Source organism: Diplotaxodon limnothrissa, linkage group LG14 (genome assembly GCF_057381915.1).
Source record: "Diplotaxodon limnothrissa isolate DT_005_m linkage group LG14, D_limnothrissa_male_GT1.1, whole genome shotgun sequence".
NCBI classification, from domain to species: domain Eukaryota; kingdom Metazoa; phylum Chordata; class Actinopteri; order Cichliformes; family Cichlidae; genus Diplotaxodon; species Diplotaxodon limnothrissa.
The window spans coordinates 37,912,091-37,934,849 of record NC_140609.1 but is presented as its reverse complement, the minus strand read 5'-3'; the positions used below and the strand labels follow the sequence as shown (position 1 = coordinate 37,934,849).

Sequence of the window (22,759 nt, the reverse complement as noted above, 5' to 3'; positions counted from 1 at the left end):
TACCAACGACCGGATTTGGTGTGTGGTAATAACAGGTAAATGAACTTTTTTTTAAATTATTTGAATATATATATGAGTGCCTGTGTATAAATATACAAACAATACACACATGCTTTCAATTGTGTAATTTAAGTGATCTAGTAGCTCTGCTTTGGAAGTTCAGTTCATGCTAGAAATGTGTTTTGGAGTTTGTACGTGTTTTGTCTCTAGGGGCCACCGCATATATTTATATATAAACATATATAAATAAAACCACTTGTTTTTACGTTAGTAATTCCTTTTGTGCATAATTTTATATTATTGTTAATAATAAATTAATTAAAGCAACAAAACAACCTGAAGAGCCGGTTCGGAGCCGAAAGAGCCGGCTCTTTTTAGTGAGCCGAACCGAAAGAGCCGGATCTCTAAAAAGAGCCGGAAATCCCATCACTAGTCTGCAGCAAACTCGCAGGCAGCAGCTTCTCCCCCCTCGCTCACATGGGTGCTGTGCTCAGTCGCCTAGTGCCTGAGCTCGGATCATACCAAAATTAGGGGGAATTTACGACGGTGCGCTCTGTGCTTCGTGTGTTGTTCTTGTTTTATACAGTTGTCAGTCAGGCATCTAACTAACAAATTACACTCCAAAAGACCCCATGCTTCTGAAAAAATGACCCGGGCTTAAGCCCAGTAAGCCACCCCCCCGCTCCGCTGATGGTTGACTCCAAATCTCCCGAACACTATGTCGATTTGAGAACGCAGGACCGAAACAGCGAGACCAAGACAAGACCAAGACCAAAGTCCGTCGAGACCAAGACCGAGACCAAGACAAAAGTCCGTCGAGACCAAGACGAGACCAAGACCACGTAAAAGTGGTCTTGAGACCGGTCTCGAGACATCCAACTCTACCTTTGAGTGTCAGATTTAGGCAGATTTGATTGCTTCCGTTTCATGATGACAGATTTAAGTGAACTCCTCTGTCTCCATTCCCAGACTTCTACTTTTGAATAAACTTTCCTTTAACTTGCTCCGAGTGCTCTTTTGTCTGCATGGTGTAACTGCAGCCTGGCATGCTGAATAACCAGTGAGTGGACCTTCCAGAAATATGTGATTTTGGCTGTTGAAGCAGGTCAGTCACCTTTGAAGGGCTGAATATTTATTTCATTGACCAATAATAAAAAGACTGTTATTATATTTTTAACATTATATGATTATATTCACAGTGATGCTTTGAGGAAGACTGCACTGTTTGTCCCAGAATAATCAAACTGCCATGAAATACATTCACTAATTTACTATTTGGAACTAACACACTATTAGTACATCTCAGAGACACCTTCTTTCTCACATGAAGAGTAACAGATTACATCTCTCACTGTGTCCGACCAAACAACTGCTGTGGAAAGTCAGTTATTAGCAGTTTTTTAACTACACCCGTAAATGAACGTTTGACTGAATGCTGATAAGTGAATACTGAGAAGTTAGGAGGAAATGTTTTCAAATTTTCCTCCAGAGAATCTGATTAAAATGTTTTTTGTGAGCAAGAATCAGTTTGATCAGTGACCTTTTTTCAGCCAGAAACCTTTAAGGTCACACATCCGCTGTAATATTATAATTTGCTGTTCTTTTTTTTAATACACCTTTGTAGAGAAGAAAAACATCTGGATGTCCTGATGCCAGATGCTTTTCTTTCCAAGCTCCTTACAGTGGCTTGCAAAAGTGTTTCGGCCCCCTTAAACTCTTCCACATTTTGTCACATTACAGCCGCAAACATGAATCAATTTTATTGGAATTTCACGTGAAAGACCAACACAAAGTGGTAAACATGTGAGAAGTGGAACAAAAATCATACATGATTCCAAACATCCACTAAAATTAAAGATTAAAATCAAAAATTCTAAAATTCACAGATCTGGTTCATTTTCTCACAGCACAAATTATATATAAAGCAATAAATAACCTGCTTCCTGACAATATTCTAAAAATGTTTTCTAAAAGGGAACGGGGATACAATTTGAGGGGGGAATTAAATTTAAAACATCCTCGTATCCGTACAACATTAAAAAGTTTTTGCATCTCTGTGTGTGGAGTGAAGCTGTGGAACAGACTAAGTAAAGATATGAAGCAATGTCTGAGCATGGCACAGTTTAAAAAGCGGTTTAAGGATATGGTTTTTACAGGGTACAGGGAAAAGGTAGAGATTTGATAGGGTGTTCTTGTCTAATATTTTCATGTGTGTGCAGGTGCACGGGTATGTTGGTATGGGTTGTGTATCCTTGAGGTGTTAATGGGGTTATTGAAAATGTGTATATGTGCGTATGTGTGTATACATATGTATGGATAGATAGAAACATATATGTATATATATTAAAAAAATAAATAAATACACATGACATATAATGTAATTGCAAGGAGGTATTTCTGTAGTCTATTGATACTAGATAGTGGAAAAGGGGTGGGATTAAATAAGCTTATGCTTCTTCCTGCTCCTTTTTGAACATGAACGTTATTTGGAGTTGTGGTTGCTCGTTTTCCTTTTGTTTTGCTTTGTTCATTTGTCTCTTTTAATTCTATTTTGTTGTACTTTTTCAACATGTTCAAAATAAAGATTCAATCAATCAAAAATTTTTTTACAAATAAATAACTGTAAAGTGCGGTGTAAGTAATATTAGATTAGTATATTATTAGATAATTAATAATTAATATTACTAATAATTATTATTAGTAATATTAGAGTAAGTAATATTATAGAGTAATAACCTGCAGTTCAAAAAAGCTCCCCTCCGACAGCCAAACCCATCTGTTCTCTGATTGGATTGTTACATTTGTGATTGACATGACATTGACCAATCAGATGAAAGGAAGAAAAATAGGGTCAAAATTCGTACTTGTAACTGTCAAGGCTCGGCTGTGTGGCAGGCAGGAGGAGGACCCAAACGCAAAACTCACAGACACGGGGATGAACTCAAAATCACAGCTTTAATGCTGGAATGGCCGAACATAGGAAATACAAAACTAAACTGGGAAAAGTAAACTAACATACGCGAAGAGACACAGGGAGATCCACACAACATGAGGGACGACGTCACACTGAACAGAGGGAGACGCAGACAGAAATACACAGAGGGTTAACGAGGGAAGTGGGAACACACGGGGAACACAGGTGACACTGATAATCATAACGAGACAGGGCGGGGTGAACTGAACACTGACGGGAGAGGTGAAACAGGAAGTACAGGAGGAGAGAGAGCACGAGTAGAACACCAACGTAACAGGCAGGGGAGACATGGAATAAACACGAAAGGGGACGAGGGCTCATAAATACATAGAGGGCACACAGGGGGAAGAGAGCACGGGGAGAACTTAGACATAATGGGCAGGGGAAGCATGGAATAAAACATAAGGAGAGACGAGGGCTCACAGATACACAGAGGGGCACACAGGGAGACATGAAGGGCAAGGGATCAAAACTAGAAGCCATAGAATAGGTCACACACAAGTACAATAATACGAAAATCACAAAGAACTAAAAACGCTGGGTCAGGAGACCCAGGACCGTGACAGTACCCCCCCCTCAAGGGCTGGCTCCAGACAGCCCAAACACAGAAAAACAAAACCAAGCAGAAAACAACCCAGGGCGGGCGGCGGGGGCCCAGGACGGAGGGCTCGGAACAGAAAACAAAGAGCACAGAAAACACCGGAGCCCAAGAAAACAACCCAAAACACAGAGCAGTTCAGGGGGCCGACCGTGCGGAAGGCAACGGCGGAGACGCGGAAACAGTTCAGGAGGCCGACCGTGCGCAAGGCAACGGCGGCGACGCGGAAACAGTTCAGGAGGCCGGCCGTGCGCAAGGCAACGGCGGCGACGCGGAAACAGTTCAGGAGGCCGGCCGTGCGCAAGGCAACGGCGGCGACGCGGAAACAGTTCAGGAGGCCGGCCGCGCGGAAGGCAGCGGCGGCGGCGAAGGAGACGACGGAGCAGTTCAGGAGGCCGACCGCGCGGAAGGCAGCGGCGGCGGCGAAGGAGACGACGGAGCAGTTCAGGAGGCCGACCGCGCGGAAGGCAGCGGCGGCGGCGAAGGAGACGACGGAGCAGTTCAGGAGGCCGACCGCGCGGAAGGCAGCGGCGGCCCTCCAGTCCCAGGCGTGCCGGCCATGGCCCGGTGGGCGCAAGGCCAGACGAGGCAGCTGATGAGGATGCTGGACCAGACGAGGCAGCTGATGAGGATGCTGGACCAGACGAGGCAGCTGATGAGGATGCTGGGGCAGACGAGGCAGCTGATGAGGATGCTGGGGCAGACGAGGCAGCTGATGAGGATGCTGGGGCAGACGAGGCAGCTGATGAGGATGCTGGGGCAGACGAGGCAGCTGATGAGGATGCTGGGGCAGACGAGGCAGCTGATGAGGATGCCGGGGCAGACGAAGGCTCTGATGAGGATGCCGGGGCAGACGAAGGCTCTGATGAGGATGCCGCGGCAGACGAAGGCTCTGAAGAGGAGGCTGCGGCAGACGAAGGCTCTGAAGAGGAGGCTGCGGCAGACGAAGGCTCTGAAGAGGAGGCTGCGGCAGACGAAGGCTCTGAAGAGGAGGCAGCGGCAGACGAAGGCTCTGAAGAGGCTGCAGCAGACGAAGGCTCGGAGGCCGGGCCAGGCGAGGTTGCAGAGGCTGAGGCCGGGCCAGGCGAGGTTGCAGAGGCTGAGGCCGGGCCAGGCGAGGTTGCAGAGGCTGAGGCCGGGCCAGGCGAGGTTGCAGAGGCTGAGGCCGGGCCAGGCGAGGTTGCAGAGGCTGAGGCCGGGCCAGGCGAGGTTGCAGAGGCTGAGGCCGGGCCAGGCGTAGCAGAAGCACAGGCGGATGTAGCCGGGCCAGGTGATGACGAGGCGGTCGCAGATGGCGGCTGGACAGGCTCCTCGGGCCCTCCAGCTGATGCGGCGTGAGGCTGAACGGGCCCCTCGGACCCTCCAGCGGAGACAGGAGGCTGAACGGGCCCCTCGGACCCTCCAGCGGAGACAGGAGGCTGAACGGGCCCCTCGGACCCTCCAGCGGAGACAGGAGGCTGAACGGGCCCCTCGGACCCTCCAGCGGAGACAGGAGGCTGAACGGGCCTCTCGGACCCTCCAGCGGAGACAGGGAGGTGCTGGCCGGGCTCACTGGAACCCCCAGCGGACGAGGTAGATGGCGGCGTGGGAGCCGCGGAGTCCTGGATGAGCTCATCCGAGCTTCCAGCAGGAGCTGATGTAGAGCCAGAGAGGATTAGGACCCCGGGCTCAATGTTAAGCTGGCTAGAAAACCGCACTGCTACGGGGAACTGGGCCAAAGGTTCAGGTGCGAGCTGAGCTGCTGGACACACGGGGACCTGAGCTGCTGGACACACGGGGACCTGAGCTGCTGGACACACGGGGACCTGAGCTGCTAACGGTGGAGAAGTAAATGACTGCACAGGGGACTGGAGACTGCACTGGGGACACTGGAGACTGCACTGGGGACACTGGAGACTGCACTGGGGACACTGGAGACTGCACTGGGGACACTGGAGACTGCACTGGGGACACTGGAGACTGCAGTGATGGTTGTAGTGGAGGTGTAACGGGTGAAGGGGTGGCTGAAGTGGCTGTGGGTCGGACGGCTAGCGGCTCAGCTACAGGGTATGGTAACGGCGGGGCTATGGGTTGAATGACGGACTGAGTAGCAGCCTGAGTGGCTGGGTGTAGTGACGGTTGTGGTGAGAGTGGAGTAGGTGGTGGAGTTAATGACTTCACAGGGGAATGAACTAGAGGTAGTGATGGTTGTGGTGCTGGTGGTTGAGTGGGTGACTGTGCTAAAGGTGGCGGCGAGGGAGCTAACTGAGCTGCGGGTGGCGGCGAGGGAGCTAACTGAGCTGTGAAGGGCTGCGAGGGAGCTAACGGAGCTGGGACGGGCTGCGAGGGAGCTGGCTGAGCTGGGACGGGCTGCGAGGGAGCTGGCTGAGCTGGGACGGGCTGCGAGGGAGCTGGCTGAGCTGGGACGGGCTGCGAGGGAGCTAACTGAGCTGGGACGGGCTGCGAGGGAGCCGACTGAGCTTCTGGTAGCACAACAGGTGAATTAGAAGGCTGAATGTCCGGCTGTGGGGTGGCGCGTCGGCGGCGTGAATGCCGTTTCTTTTTCCCCGCAGATGGCTCCAAAGGGCCGGGAAAAACCACATCCGGCCGGTGAAACTGACGCGGCTGCTCCAGGGTGGCTGTTGTCTGTTGCTGCTGGGCCAAGTCTGATATTTCCCGAGTTCGCGCCGCCTCCCGGGCGTTATTCAAATTGGCCAATAGGTCCAAACATCCACTGACCTGGCGGAGATGAGAATTTCCTTTGAGGATTGCTTCGATAGCATTTATCCCCACAATCTTGGCCCTTGTATTGGAAGTGTGAGTTATCCACTCGACTAGGCGTTGGACACGTATCAGATCGCTCTCCCCGGGTAAGTCTGCTGGGTCCATATCTGGTGACGTCGTACTGTCAAGGCTCGGCTGTGTGGCAGGCAGGAGGAGGACCCAAACGCAAAACTCACAGACACGGGGATGAACTCAAAATCACAGCTTTAATGCTGGAATGGCCGAACATAGGAAATACAAAACTAAACTGGGAAAAGTAAACTAACATACGCGAAGAGACACAGGGAGATCCACACAACATGAGGGACGACGTCACACTGAACAGAGGGAGACGCAGACAGAAATACACAGAGGGTTAACGAGGGAAGTGGGAACACACGGGGAACACAGGTGACACTGATAATCATAACGAGACAGGGCGGGGTGAACTGAACACTGACGGGAGAGGTGAAACAGGAAGTACAGGAGGAGAGAGAGCACGAGTAGAACACCAACGTAACAGGCAGGGGAGACATGGAATAAACACGAAAGGGGACGAGGGCTCATAAATACATAGAGGGCACACAGGGGGAAGAGAGCACGGGGAGAACTTAGACATAATGGGCAGGGGAAGCATGGAATAAAACATAAGGAGAGACGAGGGCTCACAGATACACAGAGGGGCACACAGGGAGACATGAAGGGCAAGGGATCAAAACTAGAAGCCATAGAATAGGTCACACACAAGTACAATAATACGAAAATCACAAAGAACTAAAAACGCTGGGTCAGGAGACCCAGGACCGTGACAGTAACTTGCAGAGATTCACACGGGTTTTTTTTTTTGGCTAAGTCCACATACAAATCTTTTTTACACACATACAAATTCTTTTTACACATACAAAAGTAGAAGTACAAAATATTTCTAACCACATTTTGAGCCCACAAAGCTGTACGTGAGCTCCACTGCAGTGGCTCGTGCACCGCTGCGTTCACGGCGTTTGCTGTAAATTACACAGCATTGACATATGTATGTAAAATGTTTACTGAAGTTAGTGAAACAGTGTTTGTAAGGACTATAAGGTCCATAATTACTGAGGCAGTTGGGCTCAGTACACACACACACACACACACACACACACCATTTTTATCTGTATCTAACATTTCCGAGCAGCATGTCTTCATTATCTGTGTGTCTGCACTCTGCAAACACTCTGATTTCTGTGGTTTCAGATCCATTTCTCTCTCAAGGGAAATAAAGGGATTACACGGCCGTCTTTTCCTGTTTCATATGTTAGGCTATGGCTGTTTCCCAATTCAGGGTCTGCAGCCTTAAAGGCCGCATTTTAAGGCCGATTACGTCACAGCGACGCGACGAAGGCTGTCCCACTTCGAAGGCTGCTCGAAATCCGGCCCTCAAATGCGTCCTTCATTTTCCTGAATTTTAAGGATGTGGCGGTGTAGACTTCGTGGCCCAACATATCCCAGAATGCATAGCGCGGCAGTGGGTGTGGATAATTTTGGCGGAAAAAAACAGCGGATGAGGGGCGCCCGAAGAGTAAACTTTAAGGCTTTGTGAACTAGGGGGGTTAAGAAAGATATAGATTCACTAAAAATGTCGCTTTTAGTTATTATAATGTTAAATTATTATATTTTTAATTTATTTACGTTATTTTACTTTATTCAGAATTAACCTGGCGGTTAACTTTCTTTTCTAGATTTTGGAGGGTTAAAATTAAGCATACCAGTGATTAAACAGCTCATGTACTCTTTATTAAGCAGCACCTTAATAAAAGAAAGTGCTGATATTGAAAGAACAGAACTACAAAACAAAGTGGTCATGTCTCCATGTTACACTCTCACATAGCATTAAAACACATTTTCAAACACATTTATTTAAAGTTGAAAAATATACACAGGAATGTGTAACAAGATTTGGTAGAACAACGTAACAGTGCTTCTGAGTGAACTTGCATAACTTTGATGATTTCATTGCAATGAACCTACTCCTCACCTTCCTCATCTCCCTCCCCATCAACAGAGTCAACTCCAACCTCTTCATAATCCTTCTCTAGAGCTGCCATGTCCTCTCTAGCCTCAGAAAACTCACCCTCCTCCATTCCCTCACCCACATACCAGTGAACAAATGCACGCTTGGCGTACATCAAGTCAAACTTGTGGTCAAGTCGTGCCCAGGCCTCAGCGATGGCGGTGGTGTTGCTCAGCATACACACAGCCCTCTGGACCTTGGCCAGGTCTCCACCAGGAACCACAGTGGGTGGCTGGTAGTTGATGCCGACCTTGAAACCGGTGGGGCACCAGTCCACGAACTGGATGGTGCGCTTGGTTTTGATGGAAGCAATGGCAGCGTTGACATCTTTGGGCACCACATCGCCACGGTACAAAAGGCAGCAGGCCATGTACTTGCCGTGGCGAGGGTCACATTTCACCATCTGATTGGCTGGCTCGAAGCAAGCGTTTGTGATTTCTGATACAGTTAACTGCTCGTGATAAGCTTTCTCTGCAGAGATGACGGGGGCGTAGGTGGCCAGGGGGAAATGGATACGAGGGTAGGGCACCAAGTTGGTCTGGAACTCTGTCAGATCAACATTGAGGGCGCCATCGAAGCGGAGCGAAGTAGTGATGAAGGACACAATCTGGCTGATCAACCTGTTCAGGTTGGTGTAGGAAGGACGCTCGATATCGAGGTTCCTACGGCAGATGTCATAGATTGCCTCGTTATCTACCATGAAGGCACAGTCAGAGTGCTCTAGGGTGGTGTGGGTGGTCAGGATGGAGTTGTATGGCTCAACCACAGCAGTGGACACTTGGGGAGCTGGGTAGATGGAAAACTCCACCTCCTGTGCAAATCTCCCATCCAGACGTTTATGCCTAAAGGGTTGTATGGTCTAAAGAGATTGTTGATTGAGCATTAAACACCAAGTGTTGTTCTTCTTTCAGCCCAAAGATCAAAGAATTGGGGTATTTAACAGGATCCAACCATCGCCCTGATCAGACATATTCTAACAGGATTGCACACAGGATGCTGCAGAAGCAAAATCAGTTTCCAAAACGTCAATCTGGATATCAGCCTGTTTTCTTTTCCTCATTACATCATGAGCTTTAGAGTATCTGCTGAGCTACTGGGCACAACTTAATATAAGCTGTTTATATTTATTTCTGATCTACAACAAGCAGCACAACTGTTAGAACTGTCACAGCTGACATTAACTTAGATGGAAACCTACTTCCACGACAGAGTTTACCTCCTATGATGTCAATATAAGCTCAGACGCATGTTGAATAATAAATATCCACTTTCCCTGCTGCCACCTGCATGAACATTACAGCCAACAGGTGGATTTTCCCGTTTCACAGCTAGCCAAACAACAAGGAAACACTGACTGTTTAGGAGACACAGAGTGAAAGTGGACAGTACATCTTTGGTTTCTTAACATGAAACTCTTTGCTGTAACCAGGGGGAGCACCAAAGTGACCCCCTTAGACTTGTTAGTTTTAATCTTGTTTTCCACTGAGGTTCACTGGTTTTCTAATATAATGTAAGTCTATGAGCCGCAGCCAACCCACCAACCTGATGACGTCACGTTCTGTTGTAAAAACTTCAAGCGCTTCTTTCTTAAATCTAACTTCAGAGACAATGTTACATCTATGCAAGTTTGTGAGAGCAGGGCTTCATGGTGCAAATTAATCTTTATACATGTGGTGTTTAATGTCCACTTTTTTTTTAAAGTGGACATTCAAATTTTTTTAATGACTTTATTTTAGGGCAAATTCAAAAAACGTTTGGCAGTTTATTTAAATAATATTAAAATCCCCCATAAGTAGGATGGCAAAGGGTCCAATTTGTCCCAGTGGATGGAAATGCAAGGTGTGAAACTGCAGCGTGGATCATTGTTTTCTATTTTTACATAACTGGGAATGCCCAGCAGGCAGACCCAGGACACACTGGAGAGATTATATCTCTCGGCTGGCCTGGGAACGCTTTGGTGTTCCCCCGGATAAGCTGGAGGAGGTGGCTGGGGAGAGGGAGGTCTGGGCCTTTCTGCTTAGGCTGCTGCCCCCGCAACCCGGCCTCGGATAAAGCGGATGAAGATGGATGGATGGATGGTGTTGATATTGAAAGAGTCAGTGAAAATAAATTTCTGGGGGTAATAATAGATGAAAAACTGGAGTGCTCACGTAAGATATATTCATTCCAAAGTATCACGAAGCATTGCAATACTAAACAAGGCAAAGCAGGTATCACACGGGACATCACTTCATATTCTCTACTGTTCACTGGTTTCACCATACTTAAGCTTTTGTGCAGAGGTCTGGGGCAACAACTATTAAACCACATTACTTTCACTTTTTACTCTTCAACAAAAAAGCAGTTCGAATCATCCACAATGCAGGTTATAGGAAACATACAAACTCACTATTTTTGCAGTCTGAAATATTGAAATTTGCTGATCTAGTGAAATTCCAAACAGCACAAATTATATTCAAAGCAAAAAATAAGGAACTGCCAGATTATATTCAGAGTATGTTTTTTTTAAAGGAGTAAGTTATAATTTAAGGGTTTTTGTAACTCAAAACAGGGAAGGTACGTGCAACAGGAAAAAGCGTTTGTGTTTCAGTGCATGGAGTGAAGCTGTGGAACAGTTTGAATATGAAATTGAAGCAATATCCAAACATAAAACAGTTCAACAAGAGTTATAAAGATATGATCTTCTTGAGCTATAAAGAAAAGGGAAAATGTTGAAATTAAGTGAATGTCGCTATTTAGAAAATTTCATGGTGTAATATTATATTATATATTACATCAGAAATCTGTTCACTATTTTTATTACAAATTATATGGTAAATGGCCTGTATTTATATAGCGCTTTACTAGTCCCTAAGGACCCCAAAGCGCTTTACATATCCAGTCATCCACCCATTCACACACTGGTGATGGCAGCTACATTGTAGCCACAGCCACCCTGGGGCGCACTGACAGAGGCGAGGCTGCCGGACACTGGTGCCACCGGGCCCTCTGACCACCACCAGTAGGCAACGGGTGAAGTGTCTCGCCCAAGGACACAACGACCGAGACTGTCCAAGCCGGGGCTCGAACCGGCAACCTTCGGATTACAAGGCGAACTCCCAACTCTTGAGCCACGATCGTCCTTCCTTATCAGTAAGGAAGCTGACTAAATATTGACGGATAACTTATGGCAAAGGGGTGCGATTAAATAAGTGTGTACTTCTTCCCTCTCCCTTTCGACATGTAACTGAATCAGAACAGAAGCAATATTGAAATGTATTAACTTTATTTTGTAAAAAATAAATACTGCCAGATTTTCAACTTCGGTCTACAAGAAAATAAGAAGATCATGGGATTAGCCTCGATTGCACTTTGGACCTATTGACGGGATGCGCTCCGTCCCTTGATGCATGTACACTTTCAATTTCTGGTTGGGCTGCTTGGGTGCAAAGTAAGTTTCATCATCAGATGATGAGCGTTATGTAAACATCTGCATGGAAACTGGATGCCTGGACTTCTCTGCTTACTTAGACCAAACCAAACCCTGAATTATGTTGGAAAATATGTGATGTTTTATGAAGGATCACATAGGAAACAACATTTTTTTAGTTGTTTTTGAAATTAAAAAACTATTCAAAAAGTTTTAAATAGTTTAGAAAGGACTTTTACATTTTTAGAAATATTCATGGCTATGTGGTAAAGCTGACATTATCTCACTTGTAACTGTTCAGATTGGACACTGTGACTGGCCGGTTCTGTGCTCCAGACCACATGTTTGATACACCTGGACCCATGCAACGAAGTATAAAAAAAACCGTGTCCACACTTTGGCCTGTGAAGAGTGAAAGCAGATATACGGCGTGATATCGAGCCAAATGCTTCAAAGTGTTCCTTGATGATGTGATAAAGAAGTGACGTTCCTCCTCCAACCACAAACAGGAAGCTCATGAAGCGAGCAGTGTCAGTGCTTGTACGACACTCACCAGGAGACCTCTGAGCAGGATGGCTGCAGTCGCACAGCTCTGCTTCTCCCTGCTGTTCACTCTCATCAGCAACATTCATGCAGAAGAATTTATCGCCATAATTGAAGAAGGCGGCTTTTTACAGTTCAAGCTCCCAGATCAAAACAGCTCCTGCATCACCTCCAGACGTGTTGGTGAAGATACTCTGGTCCTGTGGATCATCTCTGACCCCTGGAACAGAACCTTCACAGTACATGAAGACCTGACAGGACGACTCTCATTTCCTGAGACACTTCATGGTTCTCCTTCATTTACTCTCAACAACCTGACCCACTCAGACTCTGGACTGTACCAAGATGTGTGCTGGACTCAGGGCAGCGTGACATATGAGAGAAACATCAGCCTGACTGTGTGTAAGACAGTAAAGGGGGAAGAATCTATCATAGCTTCTGATGCTACTGTAGACGTACAATGTAAAGGAGCAGGTGAGAACCTGACGGTGCGTTGGATCAGACATTACGGGGAGTGGCAACAACAAGCCGGGCTGAGTAGTTTCGAAGACAGAATTTTGAAGGTGAATAAAGTCCAAGAAAGTTTCCTGCAGGTGACAAACACATCACTTCTTCATGTCAACACACAACCAACGTCTTACATCTGCCTGTTGATGAACCAACAGCAGTGTGTGAGCACTTACTCTGTACGTTTGACCAAACATACAAAGCTACGTTATGCTTCAGAGGGAGACACAGCTGTGCTGGAGTGTCCCTTCATGGACCCCATTCATGACCAGCCCCCGGTTTGGATGAAGGAAGCAGCTTTCTACAGTTTTAATCAAGAAATTGGTCGAAACTTCTCGCTGGTACTTCCATCACTAATGTTAAATGATTCAGATATCTACAGCTGTGTAGGTGAAAAAGTAATACATTCGTACTGGCTTTTGGTGTGCCCTAAATTTGGTCCACCTGCAGTAAAGGTTTTCTCAGAGGGAGATGAAGTCACTATGAGATGCTCTGATGATTGGGAAAATAGTACTTGGGGCTTTTGGCTCATGAAGTCGATCCAAACAGAAGGCAAAATTGTGTACGATATTGAGTTCTGCAGTGACAAAAGAATCACTTGTTCCCATGACAGCCTGATAATCTCTAATGTCTCACTGGAAGATGCAGGAGAGTATATGTGTGCAGGTTCAATGTCACAGTATGAGTGTGTGTCAAGAGAAAAATTTGTTCTGATCTACAGAGAGCCTTTTGGGGTTTACTCGACCTTCTACAGAGTCAGGTGGATACTGCTCAGCGGTCTGCAGGTGATGCTTTGTGTTGTTGTGGTCTGTGTGATACAGAAAACCAGGAGAGGAGAGCAGCTTTCAGCTCAGACACACACTTAATATGCTGATGATGATGATAATAATAATACATAGAAGTGATTAAATCAAAACAAAAACAAAGAAAAATATTATTGTAGATATGAATCTGTGACCTGACTGGACGGTTCAGTCTCTTATGTGATTATATATTTTAAACATTTTGCCTTTTTCTATCTTTTTACTTAATTCTTCTATATTTCTGCTCATATTTTATTTCAGTTATAGTGATTTTGTGCTTTTTTGTTTTATGTGATTTGATGTTTATCCATATCTCATTCATGTATCTCTCAGAGTATCATTTTGAACATTCTTCTGTTTCTATCAGTGATCAGTTCGATCTATAAGAAATGTTAGAAACCAGTTGTAAATGTATTCGTTCTTCACTCTGATGTGAATCATTATCATCTCTCTTGGAAAATGTATTTTGTTATTGTGTTTAAGAGCAGATTCATTACAGCACCATGTTTATCTGCACTATATTGTTTTCATTGTTGTGAATAAACATGATTGTCTGATACAGCAAACACTTCATAATATGGACTTTACTGCTTTGATTGTGTTTTTATATTCTCCATTTTTATTAGGAATCATTTCTGAAATAAAAATATCTAAATCTAATCTAACAGGCTGAACATTGATGCTCTTCTGTCAATGACTGCACGATGATTTTAAATTTTAATAAACACACAATCCTCATATTTCAGTGCAGGATGTAGAGCAGAGTATATCAGTCAACTGGATCAGAGCTCATCAGCATTTTGACCTTAATATGCAGCCAACACACTTTAACACGTGTCTGATGTTGAGTGAAACACATCAGGGAAAAATGGAAGACGAGAGAAGCTGCACATGGTTATCATCATTTATTTATTTATTTATTTGCCTGTCCCATTTGGATCTTTAGCCATCAGAATTGTTGTTTGAAGGCCAAGAAAGATGCCATGTTGGTCCATTTGATTGACCTTTATTATAATTGTATTATTATTTATTTTATTATCAGTTGTTACAGACGGGACAGACATGACTGGGGGAAAGGACAGGGAGAAGGAAAGAATGAAAGAAAGAGGGAGAGAAAGAAAAAACAGAGGGGAGAAGAGATGATGAGAAAGGGGGGAAGGAACAAAAAGAAAAACAAACAAAACACCTGGATCACCTGTATGGAGAAAAAAAACAGAAGAGAAATCAAACAAAGAGCAACATAATAAATACATGTTATCATCATTTATTATTATTTTTTAGTATTCGGTTTTTGGTGGTAGAGTTAAAAAAATTTTTTTTAAATATTTTATTTTAATTAATTAAAATTTTAAAAGTCACAATTTTAACAGCATGATGACAACAAAAACAATAACTGCTATTACGACTATTAGAAGTAATATTATTACTATTATTGCGTAGCACGTAGTATTCAATAATGTAATTTTATTTACTGAACATTAAAACTAAAATTTACTATTTTACAAATAAATATTAATATGATGAAAAATGTTACGTGACAATGTGTGGTCCCGCTGCTCTGCACAGCCTTCAAACAGATTCCTTTTATTTACAGCAGCGGTCCCCAACCCCCGGGCCACGGACCGGCACCGGTCGTTTGGTACCAAGCCGCGAGAGTTGAGGTTCGGGTGTGAAACTGATGCTCTTCAGGGGTTTTAGCGTTATTTTTTAAAATCTTTTTAATCATTAACTCTGTTTCCCTGGGTCTTTTCCCATGTGTTTTGAATAACTCTTCTTGTTTTGGCAGCGGTACTGGTTTTATTTTGTTGTATTTATCCTCGACACCTTAAAGGCCGGTCCTTGAGAATATTGTCGGTCATAAACCGGTCCGTGGCACAAAAAAGGTTGGGGACGCTGGTTTACAGGACTGACGGGACTCCAGGAAACACAAACAACGTCAGTGTTTAAGTGGAGACTCATCAACAGACCCGGGCTATCTTTCCATCATCTGGATTCAAGTTGGATTGGACTAATATGATGAAAGCAAGCCCAAGCCTGAAATCGACTCCTGATCTTTGATCCGTCCTCACCTGGTCGTGAACGCGATGGTCAGCCAGGTATCCAGTTTACCTTTGAGTGTCAGATTTAGGCAGATTTGATTGCTTCCGTTTCATAATGACAGATTTAAGTGAACTCCTCTGTCTCCATTCCCAGACTTCTACTTTTGAATAAACTTTCCTTTAACTTGCTCCGAGTGCTCTTTTGTCTGCATGGTGTAACTGCAGCCTGGCATGCTGAATAACCAGTGAGTGGACCTTCCAGAAATATGTGATTTTGGCTGTTGAAGTAGGTCAGTCACCTTTGAAGGGCTGAATATTTATGGAGTCATCAGTTGACGTTCGTTTGTGGAAGTCTGTTTTCACTCTGATAATAAAGAGGATTTATTTATTTCATTGAGCAATAATAAAAAGACTGTTATTATATTTTTAACATTATATGATTATATTCACAGTGATGCTTTGAGGAAGACTGCACTGTTTGTCCAAGAATAATCAAGCTGCCATGAAATACATTCACTAATTTACTATTTGGAACTAACACACTATTAGTACATCTCAGAGACACCTTCTTTCTCACATGAAGAGTAACAGATTACATCTCTCACTGTGTCCGACCAAACAACTGCTGTGGAAAGTCAGTTATTAGCAGTTTTTTAACTACACCCGTAAATGAACGTTTGACTGAATGCTGATAAGTGAATACTGAGAAGTTAGGAGGAAATGTTTTCAAATTTTCCTGCAGAGAATCTGATTAAAATGTTTTTTGTGAGCAAGAATCAGTTTGATCAGTGACCTTTTTTCAGCCAGAAACCTTTAAGGTCACACATCCGCTGTAATATTATAATTTGCTGTTCTTTTTTTAATACACCTTTGTAGAGAAGAAAAACATCTGGATGCCTGGTGCTTTTCTTTCCAAGTTCTTTACAGTGGCTTGCAAAAGTGTTCGGCCCCCTTAAACTTTTCCACATTTTGTCACATTACAGCCGCAAACATGAATCAATTTTATTGGAATTCCACGTGAAAGACCAACACAAAGTGGTAAACATGTGAGAAGTGGAACAAAAATCATACGATTCCAAACATTTTTTACAAATAAATAACTGTAAAGTGCGGTGTAAGTAATATTAGATTAGTATATTATTAGATAATTAATAATTAATATTACTAATAATTATTATTAGTAATATTAGAGTAAGTAATATTATAGAGTAATAACCCGCAGTTCAAAAAAGCTCCCCTCCGACAGCCAAACCCATCTGTTCTCTGATTGGATTGTTACATTTGTGATTGACATGACATTGACCAATCAGATGAAAGGAAGAAAAATAGGGTCAAAATTCGTACTTGTAACTTGCAGAGATTCACACGGGTTTTTTTTTGGCTAAGTCCACATACAAATCTTTTTTACACACACACAATTTCTTTTTACACATACAAAAGTACAAGTACAAAATATTTCTAACCACATTTTGAGCCCACAAAGCTGTACGTGAGCTCCACTGCAGTGGCTCGTGCACCGCTGCGTTCACGGCGTTTGCTGTAAATTACACAGCAGTGACATATGTATGTAAAATGTTTACTGAAGTTAGTGAAACAGTGTTTGTAAGGACTATAAGGTCCATAATTACTGAGGCAGTTGGGCTGTTTTGCAATCTTGGCTCAGTACACACACACACACACACACACACACACACACACACACACACCATTTTTATCTGTATCTAACATTTCCGAGCAGCATGTCTTCATTATCTGTGTGTCTGCACTCTGCAAACACTCTGATTTCTGTGGTTTCAGATCCATTTCTCTCTCAAGGGAAATAAAGGGATTACACGGCCGTCTTTTCCTGTTTCATATGTTAGGCTATGGCTGTTTCCCAATTCAGGGTCTGCAGCCTTAAAGGCCGCATTTTAAGGCCGATTACATCACAGCGACGCGACGAAGGCTGTCCCACTTCGAAGGCTGCTCGAAATCCGGCCCTCAAATGCGTCCTTCATTTCCCTGAATTTTAAGGATGTGGCGGTGTAGACTTTGTGGCCCAACATATCCCAGAATGCATAGCGCGGCAGTGGGTGTGCATAATTTTGGCGGAAAAAAACGGGGGATGAGGGGAGCCCGAAGAGTAAACTTAATGCTTTGTGAACTAGGGGGGTTAAGAAAGATATAGATTCACTAAAAATGTCGCTTTTAGTTATTATAATGTTAAATTATTATATTTGTAATTTATTTACGTTATTTTACTTTATTCAGAATTAACCTGGCGGTTAACTTTCTTTTCTAGATTTTGGGGGGTTAAAATTAAGCACACCAGTGATTAAACAGCTCATGTACTCTTTATTAAGCAGCACCTTAATAAAAGAAAGTGCTGATATTGAAAGAACAGAACTACAAAACAAAGTGGTCATGTCTCCATGTTACACTCTCACATAGCATTAAAACACATTTTCAAACACATTTATTTAAAGTTGAAAAATATACACAGGAATGTGTAACAAGATTTGGTAGAACGTAACAGTGCTTCTGAGCGAACTCGCATAACTTTGATGATTTCATTGCAATGAACCTACTCCTCACCTTCCTCATCTCCCTCCCCATCAACAGAGTCAACTCCAACCTCTTCATAATCCTTCTCTAGAGCTGCCATGTCCTCTCTAGCCTCAGAAAACTCACCCTCCTCCATTCCCTCACCCACATACCAGTGAACAAATGCACGCTTGGCGTACATCAAGTCAAACTTGTGGTCAAGTCGTGCCTAGGCCTCAGCGATGGCGGTGGTGTTGCTCAGCATACACACAGCCCTCTGGACGTTGGCCAGGTCTCCACCAGGAACCACAGTGGGTGGCTGGTAGTTGATGCCGACCTTGAAACCGGTGGGGCACCAGTCCACGAACTGGATGGTGCGCTTGGTTTTAATGGCAGCAATGGCAGCGTTGACATCTTTGGGCACCACTTCGCCACGGTACAAAAGGCAGCAGGCCATGTACTTGCCGTGGCGAGGGTCACATTTCACCATCTGATTGGCTGGCTCGAAGCAAGCGTTTGTGATTTCTGATACAGTTAGCTGCTCGTGATAAGCTTTCTCTGCAGAGATGACGGGGGCGTAGGTGGCCAGGGGGAAATGGATACGAGGGTAGGGCACCAAGTTGGTCTGGAACTCTGTCAGATCAACATTGAGGGCGCCATCGAAGCGGAGCGAAGCAGTGATGGAGGACACAATCTGGCTGATCAACCTGTTCAGGTTGGTGTAGGAAGGACGCTCAATATCGAGGTTCCTACGGCAGATGTCATCTCGTTATCTACCATGAAGGCACAGTCAGAGTGCTCTAGGGTGGTGTGGGTGGTCAGGATGGAGTTGTATGGCTCAACCACAGCGGTGGACACTTGGGGAGCTGGGTAGATGGAAAACTCCACCTCCTGTGCAAATCTCCCATCCAGACATTTATGCCTAAAGGGTTGTATGGTCTAAAGAGATTGTTGATTGAGCATTAAACACCAAGTGTTGTTCTTCTTTCAGCCCAAAGATCAAAGAATTGGGGTATTTAACAGGATCCAACCATCGCCCTGATCAGACATATTCTAACAGGATTGCACACAGGATGCTGCAGAAGCAAAATCAGTTTCCAAAACGTCAATCTGGATATCAGCCTGTTTTCTTTTCCTCATTACATCATGAGCTTTAGAGTATCTGCTGAGCTACTGGGCACAACTTAATATAAGCTGTTTATATTTATTTCTGATCTACAACAAGCAGCACAACTGTTAGAACTGTCACAGCTGGCATTAACTTAGATGGAAACCTACTTCCACGACAGAGTTTACCTCCTATGGTGTCAATATAAGCTCAGACGCATGTTGAATAATAAATATCCACTTTCCCTGCTGCCACCTGCATGAACATTACAGCCAACAGGTGGATTTTCCCGTTTCACAGCTAGCCAAACAACAAGGAAACACTGACTGTTTAGGAGACACAGAGTGAAAGTGGACAGTACATCTTTGGTTTCTTAACATGAAACTCTTTGCTGTAGCCAGGGGGAGCACCAAAGTGACCCCCCTTAGACTTGTTAGTTTTAATCTTGTTTTCCACTGAGGTTCACTGGTTTTCTAATATAATGTAAGTCTATGAGCTGCAGCCAACCCACCAACCTGATGACGTCACGTTCTGTTGTAAAAACGTCAAGGACTTCTCTCTTAAATCTAACTTCACAGACAATGTTACATCTATGCAAGTTTGTGAGAGCAGGGCTTCATGGTGCAAATTAATGGCCTGTATTTATATAGCGCTTTACTAGTCCCTAAGGACCCCAAAGCGCTTTACATATCCAGTCATCCACCCATTCACACACTGGTGATGGCAGCTACATTGTAGCCACAGCCGCCCTGGGGCGCACTGACAGAGGCGAGGCTGCCGGACACTGGCGCCACCGGGCCCTCTGACCACCACCAGTAGGCAATGGGTGAAGTGTCTCGCCCAAGGACACAACGACCGAGACTGTCCAAGCCGGGGCTCGAACCGGCAACCTTCCGATTACAAGGCGAACTCCCAACTCTTGAGCCACGATCGTCCTTCCTTATCAGTAAGGAAGCTGACTAAATATTGACGGATAACTTAAATAAATAAATGTGTACTTCTTCCCTCTCCCTTTCGACATGTAAATGAATCAGAACAGAAGCAATATTGAAATGTATTAACTTTATTTTGTATAGTATTTTTTTCTCTAATTTTCTTTGCTAAATGTACCTGTATATTGTTTACATGATTGAAATAAATTAACAAACAGGCCCAAATACAGGAGAAGGACGGCTGAGAGTGGAAAAAAAATCACAAAAATAAATACTGCCAGATTTTCAACTTCGGTCTACAAGAAAATAAGAAGATCATGGGATTAGCCTCGATTGCACTTTGGACCTATTGACGGGATGCGCTCCGTCCCTTGATGCATGTACACTTTCAATTTCTGGTTGGGCTGCTTGGGTGCAAAGTAAGTTTCATCATCAGATGATGAGCTTCATGTAAACATCTGCATGGAAACTGGATGCCTGGACTTCTCTGCTTACTTAGACCAAACCAAACCCTGAATTATGTTGGAAAATATGTGATGTTTTATGAAGGATCACATAGGAAACAACATTTTTTTTAGTTGTTTTTGAAACTAAAAAACTATTCAAAAAGTTTTAAATAGTTTAGAAAGGACTTTTACATTTTCATAAATATTCATGGCTGTGTGGTAAAGCTGACATTATCTCACTTGTAATGGTTCAGATTGGACACTGTGACTGGCCGGTTCTGTGCTCCAGACCACATGTTTGATACCCCTGGACCCATGCAACGAAGTATAAAAAAACCCATGTCCACACTTTGGCTTGTGAAGAGTGAAAGCACGACACTCACCAGGAGACCTCTGAGCAGGATGGCTGCAGTCGCACAGCTCTGCTTCTCCCTGCTGTTCACTCTCATCAGCAACATTCATGCAGAAGAATTTATCGCCATAAGAAAAGAAGGAGGCTCTTTACAGTTCAAGCTCCCAGATCGAAACAGCTCCTGCATCACCTCCAGACGTGTTGGTGAAGATACTCTGGTCCTGTGGAACATCTCTGACCCCTGGAACAGAAACTTCACAGTACATGAAGACCTGACAGGACGACTCTCATTTCCTGAGACATTTCATGGTTCTCCTTCATTTACTCTCAACAACCTGACCCACTCAGACTCTGGACTGTACCGAGATGTGTGCTGGACTCAGGGCAGCGTGACATATGAGAGAAACATCAGCCTGACTGTGTGTAAGACAGTAAGGCAGGAAGAATCTATCATAGCTTCTGATTCTACTGTAGATGTACAATGTAAAGGAGCAGGTGAGAATCTGACGGTGCGTTGGATCAGACATTACGGGGAGTGGAAACAATTATATAAAGACACAATTATGAACGTGAATAAAGTCCAAGAAAGTTTCCTGGAGGTGACAAACGCATCACTTCTTCATGTCAACACACAACCAACGTCTTACATCTGCCTGTTGATGAACCAACAGCAGTGTGTGAGCACTTACTCTGTACGTTTGACCAAACAAACAAAGCTACGTTATGCTTCAGAGGGAGACACAGCTGTGCTGGAGTGTCCCTTCATGGACCCCATTCATGACCAGCCCCCAGTTTGGTGGATGGATGCAGTTCCCGACATTATTGATCAAGAACTTGGTCAAAACTTCTCGCTGGTACTTCCATCACTAATGTTAAATGATTCAGGTATCTACAGCTGTTCAGGTGAAAAAGTAACACATGCGTACTGGCTTTTGGTGTGCCCTAAATTTGGTCCACCTGCAGTAAAGGTTTTCTCAGAGGGAGATGAAGTCACTATGAGATGCTCTGATGATTGGGAAAATAGTACTTCGGGCTTTATGTTCATTAAGTTGATCCAAACAGAAGGCAAAATTGTGTACGATGATGAGTTCTGCAGTGACAATAGAATCACTTGTTCCGATGACAGCCTGATAATCTCTAATGTCTCACTGGAAGATGCAGGAGAGTATGTGTGTACAGGTTTTAAGTCACAGGATGAGTGTGTGTCAGCAGAAAAATTTGTTCTGATCTACAGAGAGCCCTTTGGGGTTTACTCGACCTTCTACAGAGTCAGGTGGATACTGCTCAGCGGTCTGCAGGTGATGCTTTGTGTTGTTGTGGTCTGTGTGACACAGAAAACCAGGAGAGGAGAGCAGCTTTCAGCACAAACACACACTTAATATGCTTATAATAATAATAATAATAATAATAATAATAATAATAATAATAATAATAATAATAATACATAGAAGTGATTAAATCAAAATAAAAACAAAGAAAAATATTATTGTAGATATGAATCTGTGACCTGACTGGACGGTTCAGTCTCTTATGTGATTATATATTTTAAACATTTTGCCTTTTTTATCTTTTGACTTAATTCTTCTATATTTCTGCTCACATTTTATTTCAGTTATAGTGATTTTGTGCTTTTTTGTTTTATGTAATTTGATGTTTATCCATATCTCATTCATGTATCTCTCAGAGTATCATTTTGAATATTCTTCTGTTTCTATCAGTGATCAGTTCGATCT

The 22,759-nt window shown here is 44.0% G+C and overlaps 1 protein-coding gene and 1 pseudogene across 1 annotated transcript; both read right to left on the bottom strand.

The window, feature by feature from the left end:
* Nucleotides 1–8,317: 8,317 nt before the first annotated feature.
* On the bottom strand, nucleotides 8,318–12,405 carry LOC146619392 (tubulin alpha chain-like). The gene is made up of 3 exons (XM_085370222.1): nucleotides 12,327–12,405; nucleotides 12,061–12,127; nucleotides 8,318–9,206 (listed from the first exon to the last, which is right to left on the bottom strand). The coding sequence occupies exons 1-3, from the start codon at nucleotides 12,403–12,405 to the stop codon at nucleotides 8,318–8,320; spliced, it is 1,035 nt and encodes a 344-aa protein (XP_085226348.1).
* Nucleotides 12,406–18,228: 5,823 nt separating this feature from the next.
* Nucleotides 18,229–20,970, bottom strand: LOC146619391 (tubulin alpha chain-like; annotated as a pseudogene).
* Nucleotides 20,971–22,759: the final 1,789 nt, after the last annotated feature.